The 9,852-nt window shown below is 42.7% G+C and overlaps 1 protein-coding gene across 1 annotated transcript; it reads right to left on the bottom strand.

Annotated features, from left to right (window-relative positions):
- Window positions 1-1,433: 1,433 nt before the first annotated feature.
- lratd1 (LRAT domain containing 1) lies at window positions 1,434-3,394 on the bottom strand. Its single transcript, XM_069158354.1, has 2 exons — window positions 3,242-3,394; window positions 1,434-2,755 (listed from the first exon to the last, which is right to left on the bottom strand). Exon 2 carries the CDS (start codon window positions 2,716-2,718, stop codon window positions 1,930-1,932), a length of 789 nt encoding a protein of 262 aa, XP_069014455.1. The 5' UTR covers window positions 2,719-2,755; window positions 3,242-3,394; the 3' UTR covers window positions 1,434-1,929.
- Window positions 3,395-9,852: the final 6,458 nt, after the last annotated feature.

Genomic DNA, 9,852 nt, shown 5'->3' with positions numbered 1-9,852 from the left:
CACACGGTAACACTGCATGCAAGCTGGTTCACCTGCACACTCTCGTTCTCTCTCTCTTTCTCTTTCTGTCACACACCAACTCTTTGTCTGCCATTCCCCTCAGTTAGCTTTAGCCAAAACAATATCAGCTCTCATATTTATGACCACGTTACAGACAAAATCAAAAGTTCCTGAGGGTGAGGATTCAATCAGATAAGCTGTATAGTGACGATATAACATTTTTGAAACCCTCGTCATCTCCACTATTGGGCATGGTGGCCATTCATTTGTGTATACAGTCACAAAAGATTCACATGTGCAGCAGGCTCAGCAGAGATACAGATTATGGCAAAAACCTTGCCATAAATCTCGTCTTTCAGATGTAATTACGCAAAAGTAAAGAGACAAGAGAAGGCAGATGGGTGTCTTGAGGTGATTGATCCCACCTTCACTGACACAGCAGATCACAATCACAAAAAATAAAGGCACTGTCTGACGCTCCTAGCAGAGGAGTAATAACATTAATCCAGAGATAAAGCCACTGCACCCTCATACAACACGGGTGTCATAATAACACAGTGTGTTTCTCCATGATAAGCAGTATGTGGAGGACATCGTCTTCACAACAGATGTAAAATAAGATGCTAGCATAACTTTGGTAATTCCATTGACAAGCTGGAAAAACATACAGTCAAAGAGATCAGCATGTTTGTGAATGTCTAAATACCAACGGGATAAACCCCACACAAAGAATTATAGCTTGTGACCAAACACTGTATTTTCAGTCTATACAGCTTCCTACACACTGTAGCTCCCAGACCCCATATGGATTTTTCATGAAGCCTTTATGGGTTTTGATGCAAATGACCATTTTACAGCCTCCAAATACTGAGGAGATATATGAAGCCTATTTGGCTTGAGGCATGTCAGGAGGCACTAGAACATTAATAATTAATTTATCTCTGTGTGTGTGTGTGAGAGAGAGAGAGACAGAGAGTGAGAGATCATGTGTGTGTGTGCATGTGTGACCAAACAACACCTGATAGACCAAGTTCTTATTTTCATATTTCAACCTCCATTTATTTGAACCAAAAAAAAGATCAGGGTTAAATCCACTAAACTTAAATACAAAAATAAGGGACTCAAATTGAAATCAATATATGAATACAATTTACACATACATCCAGTGCTGTGAAGCAGGATGGCAGCATTGTGAAAATGACAATACTTTTGATATGGCAAAGAGGGGAGCTTGATCAAGCCAAAATGCTTTGTTTAGGCAACTGCGTAGCCAGCTGGGACTGTCAGAGGTCTATGAATCAGTGGCTTGGATCTGTGTTGTGTTTTGTCCCGGTCTTAAAGCTAACAGTAAAAAAATAGAAGGGAGACTTTTCGAGAGCCATCCCAAATCCTATCTTTCAACCCCCCCCCCCCCCCCCCCACCCCCACCCCTTAATATCTCCTCCCCACCCCCCCTAATATCTCCCTCTCCCGGTCTCACCGTCTGGTCTGCTGCAGCAGGCACCCTATGCAGTGAAGGGGCCAATTCCATTATCCCGGGAAATTAAACAGAAACCAAACCGAGCCGTGTGCGCTATGTGGGGGTCGTAAAGGTGATTTCGCTTTTCGGGGCAATGAGTTGTTAGAAATCGTGTGTCCCACTCAGCACGAATTCTAATATGAAGGGGCGTTGTCTGTTTATATGGCCGCGCTCTCTCATTTCTCAACACTCTGCAGTCTGATGGAAATTCCACAGTGCGCCTGTTCCAGACAGCCCGGGTCCATCCGTAACAAACAGACAGTCCAAACCCAACAGGTCCTTGCATGTGTGCGCGTCTGTGTGCTTGTGTGCGAGTACGTTTGTGTGTGCACAAAAGTGTGCGTCCGTGCGCCTTGGTTAGAGGAGGCAGGGAGGGCGGTGGAGGAGACGATATCAAACGGAATTCCTGATCACTCCTTGCCCCCGTTAACCAAAGACAGCTCTTTGAGAATTCCACTGGCGTCCACTCGCCTCCTCTCCCGGATCATGTCCTCCAGGCTGCGAAAGACCAGAGTGTGCACCCCGCTGCCGGACAGATGCACTTTGAGGAAGTACTGCTGCTCCGCTGAGTGCGCCTCTCCCCCGGCTTTGAACTCCCGTTTCCCAAAGCGGCACCAGGCTGCGAAACTTTCCGAGTTGGTCCAGCATATCTCCTCGCTGCTCAGGCCCAGGTGTCCTGCTGCGTTCTGCATCACCAGGTCAGGGGGAAGCGGTCGAAAGCGAAACCGATTGTTGACTATTCTCCCATGGCGACCGCTGCTGATCTCAAGCAGGCTATCCTTGCGTATTTCGCCCTTGTGCAGATGAATGACCTGGTCGTCCTGCTCGAAGATGACCCAGTGGGGAGCTTGCGCGGTGGCCACCAGCTCCAGCAGGTCCCCCGGTTTGCACATAGTAAGCAAACTTTTGGCCGAGTACACATTCAAGTCCTCGTTCTCCCGCAGCTTGGAGAAGATGCATTCCTGGGAGCAGAAGGCTGAGTACTCCACCTCGCTGACCGAGAAGGGTCCCTCCTCGGCCGAGCTGTGGTCTTTGGTGAAGCCGCAGTCGGATGGAGTGCGGTCGTCCACCTCCTCCTCTTCGTCAGAGAAGAAGTAGGCGACGCCGACTCGAAGCTCGTCCTTCTCCAGCCCGGACGGATCCCCCGTGGGCAGTTCGCTGTAGTTGAGGTGGGTGATCCGATCCAGTTGATTTCCCATCAATGACCTGACAAGGCAGAGGCATGGACTGCGGTGTCTGACAGGGATTTGGAGAGAGCATGAGATGGATAGAAGGGTGTCACAGCGTAAAAATACAGCGTCAAGTAATACATTCACCTTTCACAAAACAAGACACATTGTGCACAAACGCTTGACTGCATTGAAATAATTTTGCTCAGTAGGAGAGTCGAAGAAAGCACTTAGCACTTCTCAGCAGTCACCTACACAGAGGGAGAAGAGCTCTTCCGTATGATTGAGACGAAAGAGTACACTAATACAATCAATGATCCACTGCCCCCTGCTCTCTTTACGCACATTAGTGAATCATTAATTCCAGTCCAATGTAAAAAACCCTGTGATTGTCAAGCAAAGGAAGAAGGGAAACAATGGACAATAGTGTGAGGCTGGCAGCTGATGCTTAAAAAGAAGTAGGAAAGAGAAGCCACAGTAAATAAAAGCCAATCTGGTGTCTTTACGCACAGTGCAAGATTAAAAAAAAAAAAAAGTGGGGGAAAATGGATACCTGTGCGCTCCCAGGGCAAATGGTTAAATATCCTTATGGTCCATTGGTGCAGAGGGCTGCACGGTCCCCTGCTCTCCTTCTTTCTGTTTTTCTGTTCTCTCTCTTCACACGCTGTCCCTCACTCTTCGCACCGCGCACCGGGCGCTCCGGCTGTCGTGCGAGCAAGTACTTCACTCTTTTCAGCACCAGCTCCATTTAAGTACCAAGGAGAGCTCCGCCTCAGCCGACGCGCTCCTCCTTCGGTGTGTTTTACTGGAGCGCGGTCACGGGTCTATTACAGCCGAGCCAATGGGAAATGCGGAGGAATGTGCCAGTCAATCAGATGATCCAATCCGGTGCCTTCAGGGCGGCAGGCGGCGATAGGCGACTGTTACCGTGGCATGGTTTTTGTTGTCAGAGCTGTGGAATTCTCAACATGATCAGCGGAGTCCATATATAAGTTCAAGGCAACAGTCGCCAGTGATAAGAACGAGCATATCTTACCACGAGGGTATGCGAGAAGCCCGAGTTTTCATGAGCAATCAACATTTCGACTATCTCAAAAAATACTCCAAAGCTGCGCCCTTATCATACAGCATGCACACAGTAACTGCAGGACATGACAAATGTGCCCCCTACTCCCTGAGTACATATCCATCCTCCAGGTGCCATATGTAACTTGGAAATTATTTTCACATGCTTCACCAGCTTCACAACACTTCATCATTGTACTCTCATTATCTGTCGGTGTGTGTGTGTCTGGTAGAGACTGTAAGGGCAGGGTGTTGAGGCAGGTGTGTGTTTGTGCGCAAAACAGGAACAAAACAAAGGAGTCTACAGGGAGATTAATACAAAGTCTATGATATTTTATTTTGCATGCATAATATATTGTATAGTTACATATTGTGCATGCAAGATACATGTGAGTACGCTCATGTCATCTCCAGTCTGCAGTGATGTCTCTCTTTTCATCACCACTGCCCAGAGCAGATAGACATCATGCTGTTTATATCAGACCCCTCTCTTTGGAGTGAATGTTTTCTCTGTCTACCTGTGCATGGGAAATCTGTTCATCTTTTCATTTTATTTATTTATTTATTTTTTGCTCTGTCAGCATCTGGAGCATTCCAGAGAGTAGCTCTCCCTTTCCTCTCCCAGATGGTTGGTGATAGCAGCTCTCCAGTTGCTGACATGTACGGTCCCTGGTCTTTGTTTCCACTGATGACAGAGAACGAACGGTGGCTTTTTTCAGTAAGTTAGATATGATTTTACAAAGCTACATACACACACAAAAGACACACAGTCATGCATGCAGCTGTTTGTTTGTCCTCCGATGTGTTTACACTTCAATGTGAAGGCAGGAGTGCATGTATCTGATTGATTGCCTTTCAGTACAATAAAGCTGCAGAGTGGGGTAATTCATTTATGATGGAAATTTCCCTTTGTACTTAAACTCAGATGGAGAGTGAGAGAAACAGTAACTTTTTTTTTTTTTCATGAGCAGTACACTGGCCCACACACACTCACACACATGCACTCATGAGGTGTCACGGGACTGTCAGCAATGGCTTTGGCTGCAGCTCCTCCGGGCATGTGGTCCTGCCACCTATAATCTACAATGAGCAGAAATGAGTTTCCTTTATAGACACCGCCTTTCCTGGACACACACACACACACACACACACACACACACACACACACACACACACACACACACACACACACACACACACACACACACATGTACTGTACTCGTTCTCTCTCCCTTTTCCTCCCCCCTCCCCCCTTCCTCTATTTTACACATGCACATGCACCTAATCATATATGCAGCTGGTGTAATAATAAGGCAGGTTGCAGACAGTATTGGAATAACCACTGAGACGGGGTGATATTTCACAACCCCAATAATTGGATATGTCTCTATTCCCTAATTACTAACTAAATCATATACAGTACATCGCAAAGCTATACCATGCAGATAAAACAGACTGATGTTTGAATCCATTTGTGCATAGATTTGTGGACTGCTGTGTGTGTGTGTGTGTGTGTGTGTGTGTGTGAGTGTGTGTGTGTGTGTGTGTGTGTGCGTGCGTGCGTGTGTGTGTGTGTGTCAGTCAGTCAGTCAGACAGATCATCTGTCACGTGAGACAAAAATACAAACATGTACAAATGCAGGTCTGTCTCTTGAACATGCAAAAGTGCAACAGAACAGTACCCTGATGCATTTTGTGATGTTGTACCCCAGCACACAGTCACACATGCTGACCACAGTTTCATGGAACACGAGGCTGAGAGAGCTCTGGGCATAATGTATATATGCAATGTAAAACGTGTGCCTTTTGAGAAGAAGACGCATCACATCGAGTCATAAACCTTTGAGGCTCAAAAGGTGTAGAAAGAAAGTGAGGAGAGATGTTCTCCTCTATGCATGTACTTTATGTTGGAGCTGATTTTAGCATACAGAAAAGGATAACGTGTCTTGTCAACATTTTAAAATGTTAGACCTGCATCAACTGCGTCTTTTGTTGTATTGGTGGCATTTTAGCCTACTATCCTTTTTCTTTTTTTTCTTGGTGTCTGACTTCTATAAAAAAAAAAAAAAAAAAAACACCAAGGTAGCAGAAAACACAATGTAAGCTGTTTTGTGATACTTTATTGATCCCTGCGGGAAAAATAATCTTTTTGCTTGTGCGTTTCCAGGTAGGTCAAAGAGCAGGGTCAGCCACAGAGCAGTGTCAGGTAAAAAAAAAATATTAGAGAGCTTGGCTGCCATGTTTTCATAGTTGCTGGAGACCGATTGCTCAGTGTAAGAAACAGTATTGTGATCCATTAGGTGAAGAGCGAAACAGAACAGTGTGCAGAAGAGCTAAGCCATGTGCCTACAAAGGTTGCAGCTGCATCAAAAATTACTCTACAATTATCTCCTGTCTTTGTTACGTAGTACATGTAATTGCTGAATGACAGTTATATACATTAACAACACGTGTACATAGACGGGGTGATTGTTTTTGTAATTATTTTTCTTGAGTGAATATGTTAGAATTAACATGTAGCAGTGGAAGGCTTTGGTTGCCATTGGCATGAATTGTAATAGAATAATACAAAAAAAAAAAAAAAATCCTATTACTGACTAAATGAATGTTGATTATGTTGACACAGATGCAAAAAAAAAACCAATATTTGATTGTAGTTTTGGGGCATTGATATTATATGACAAAGATCAGATGCCACTTATGTGAGGAAACAATGCATACAAGTAGTAATATCCTCTAGCGTATCATTTGTGAGTGTGATTGTATAGGTGCTTAGGTGTTGCAGATGGTAGCCATCAACATTATCATTATATCTATAATCAGTGAGGACTTTCCTCTGGGGTGTTATTTCTCGAACTGAGCATTGTCTTTATCTTAGTGGGAAGAAGGAGCAATGAACCTCAGGGTCTTTGCTTGGTTAAACCGTATAATAGGCAATCATAAAGTGCAACTATACACTGGCACAACTGCAGCAGCATTAATAAATGGAAATTATATATTTTCAAACATTTATTGAACCACAGTGTTTTTCCGTGATGTTTATTTTTCAAGAACTCTTTGCTCCATACTTATTTACAGCGGGTTGATGCCTTGCTCAAAGGGATGTTACACTGTGTTTATTAAACTCCTCCCTGTCCAATCATATCTTAACAACCAGGCCCACCATAGACCTGGGGATTTCTCTATATGTTGAAGTGTCATGTGGATTGGATTAAGATAAGATCTATATCTTGCATGGTGAGGTAAAACACACGTTTTCGTTGGTCTTTTAGTTGGCAAGTTCCACGAATGAGTAACCACTTCCATATTTTCTGCCACATACAAGGTTGGACTGTGGGCCGCCTTGATGGCAGACATATGACATGAACATAAGTTTCTGACATCACAAAGTTATGGAAGTCCAAATCGCTCAGATGCTGAATACAGCCTATATATTACAGTATATATTTCTCCATGGTCTAAACATTTTGACTTTTTCACAATATTTATATCGTACCTCGCCCATCGCAATAATCCTAAAAGAAATGGAAATCAGATGTTATACCATGCAAATTCTTTGAAAATGACAAGTGTTGTTTATTCATGTATCAAAACAATGGATGCCAAGCAGCAGCTTGCGCTGTTTATATGCATGGGCATTTTCCCTAAAAAGAAGGGGAGAGGCTCAAAGTCTGGAAGAGATCCTGGGTAGACAGAGGGAAATAGAAGGGAGTGAACCTTATCAAATGAAGGTAAGTCAAGGTTCAGCCAAAACAAGTTATGTCATCAGTCGCTGATGTCAGTAGCAAATCAAACATGGGAGTGGCAGCAACTAGATCTAAAGACTTAAGTTTAGAATTTTTACAAATCATACACCACATGATTTTCAGGTCCAGACCTGCCTGACTTGGTCGTAGTATGTGTCCTCGCTTTAAGGGGGGAAGGCTTAGCAAATGAACAATTTATCTGCTCAACTCCCAACCAAATATTGTGGCATCATTTTATACAGCACGATATATTTCAAATATACTTCTTGTGTTCTTAACAGATGTCTTGCCTTCACAGTATTATGTTATAGTCGGTTCCTCTCTTGCTTCTCTTATTCTTTCTGACAGCCACCTTCATTTTCATAAGATATTGAACACGGGCCCAAATTACATCATAAATAACGAGATAGATGCTGTAAATCAATTAGGCTGTCCCACAATAATAATTGTGCCATAAATAGAAGATGTTTGCCATCATGTCCGAGTATCTGTTTTGCCAAGCGAGAGGAGAGAGACTTTCAGTGATGGCAGATGTTAAAAATGATAAAGCCAAAGGTTTATTTTTTGGTCTTGGTGCACAAACAGGCAAAACATGACTTGCTTAAAAGCTGCTGTTTTGGGACATTATAGCTATAATGTAGATGTTCAATAATTTCTAAACAGTTGAGTCTTTTACTGGCTTAACGACTCTGGTTTACATCCAGGCAATCACATATGGCATCAAGCTGTCCCAAGACATCTTGCAATTCAATAGGGGAGGAAATTGGAATAGTTTGGTCACGAAACGTTCCTTTTGCCAATATGAAGGATTGAATTGGCAAAAGTGTCTCTGTGTAAGACCAGTTCCAAAAATATCCCTCCATGTTTCTCCATATACAGCCAGTAGCTCCCATTGTGATACATAACAACTTCATTTATTGTACTGTGTTTGTTTTTGAGCGACAACGTCCATCTTAAAAAGGAATACGTAGGTTTGTGATTGTTGTTTTTTATTATCGGTATGTTATATTTATTTTCTCATCTTTATTTTTTTTTTAATACAACAGAATTTGAGGTTTGATTGACATTTCAGTCATCAGATTCAGGTTAGAGTTTGTTATACGGTATTTTATCACAGACATCCACAAGAAATCAATAAACTATTTGCGCTATTTCAGGTCCGTTTACCAACTGTTGCCTAATGCTACCTCTGTAATGTGTGTGCGTGTGTGTGTGCGTGCGTGCGTGCGTGCGTGCGTGCGTGTGTGTATTGGCAGGTTTTGTATGTGTGTCATGTGTTTTGTTCCAACTCTATCTGTCTCCCATTGAAAAGCAGGTCTTCCATCAGTTCTTATCAGCTCTCCTCAGACTGCAGACTGTGACTCATTCAGGAGGCCCTCGTCCGACACATCTGAAGCCCATCGATGTGGCTCTGAATGTTAACTTCTGCAGATTCAACTCCTCTCCATCTCCAACTTAATGCTGTTACAGTCCATCTGCTCTGAAAAGACTTGTACCTTTCACAGACCTGTCTGTATGTATGTGTGTGTCTGTGAGTCCAGGAGAAGGCAGACATGCTGAATTCTATCTTTCTGTACTGGATTTAACAGAGCAGAATTATAACTCAGTGTGATCCTGTGTACTGTAGTTAACAAAATCGTAGTGTGACAGTCCAATATGCTGAGTTGACAGAAGGTTGTAGCTCAATGAACTGTACAGCGGCATAAATCAGGTGAGATTTCTGTTCACCGCACATGGTTTATAACTGCTGCAAGTGCAGCCTTTATGTGCACTCAAGTCAAAACAATTTCACAAATAAGAGAGTTTGATCAACTATAAACTGCTTGACACACAAATAGTCAATCTTAGAAACAAAGCGTTTTACAGCTAGTTATATTGCAGTACTTAAAAAATAACATTGTAACTACTGTGTCCACTGTTTAACTTAATTTTCAAACAGTAAAAACGTTATAATGATGAATGCTGAAACCTTCTAGCATAGTAAGAGAGGAGTCATAAAGTTCAACTTTGTAGGGTCAGTTATAAATAAATCTATTGGCTTGCTCTATAAGCATCGGCTGATATTAGCAGCCGGAAGCTACTAGTGATACCAGACAAAGTACACTAAGGATGGAGCAGCAGAACACCCGAATGTACTGAATTGAGATAGGGACTGTTTTATTGCTTTTTTAAATTAAAAAAGAATTAAAACCTTTAATTTTTAAGTAAAATATTTTGTTATCTCTTCCCTCAAATGGTAACATTGGCTTTAGGAATAGTCCTACTTCCTAAAAAAAAAATGCATGAGAGTTGGTTCATAAAGTTAATGAAACAACCTATTTCCTTTTGTTTTGGTGTACAAAGTCAGTTAAAT

Source organism: Embiotoca jacksoni, unplaced genomic scaffold, assembly GCF_022577435.1.
Source record: "Embiotoca jacksoni isolate LCO1_2020_lvr unplaced genomic scaffold, fEmbJac1.0.p SCAF_23, whole genome shotgun sequence".
NCBI classification, from domain to species: Eukaryota; Metazoa; Chordata; class Actinopteri; family Embiotocidae; genus Embiotoca; species Embiotoca jacksoni.
The sequence above is the reverse complement of the archived record's forward strand: the minus strand, read 5'-3'. Positions and strand labels throughout refer to the sequence as shown.

What these genes read in the sequence shown, in the direction of transcription:
- lratd1 (XM_069158354.1), bottom strand. Translation starts at nt 2,718, where the DNA reads ATGGGAAATCAACTGGATCGGATCACCCACCTCAACTACAGCGAACTG.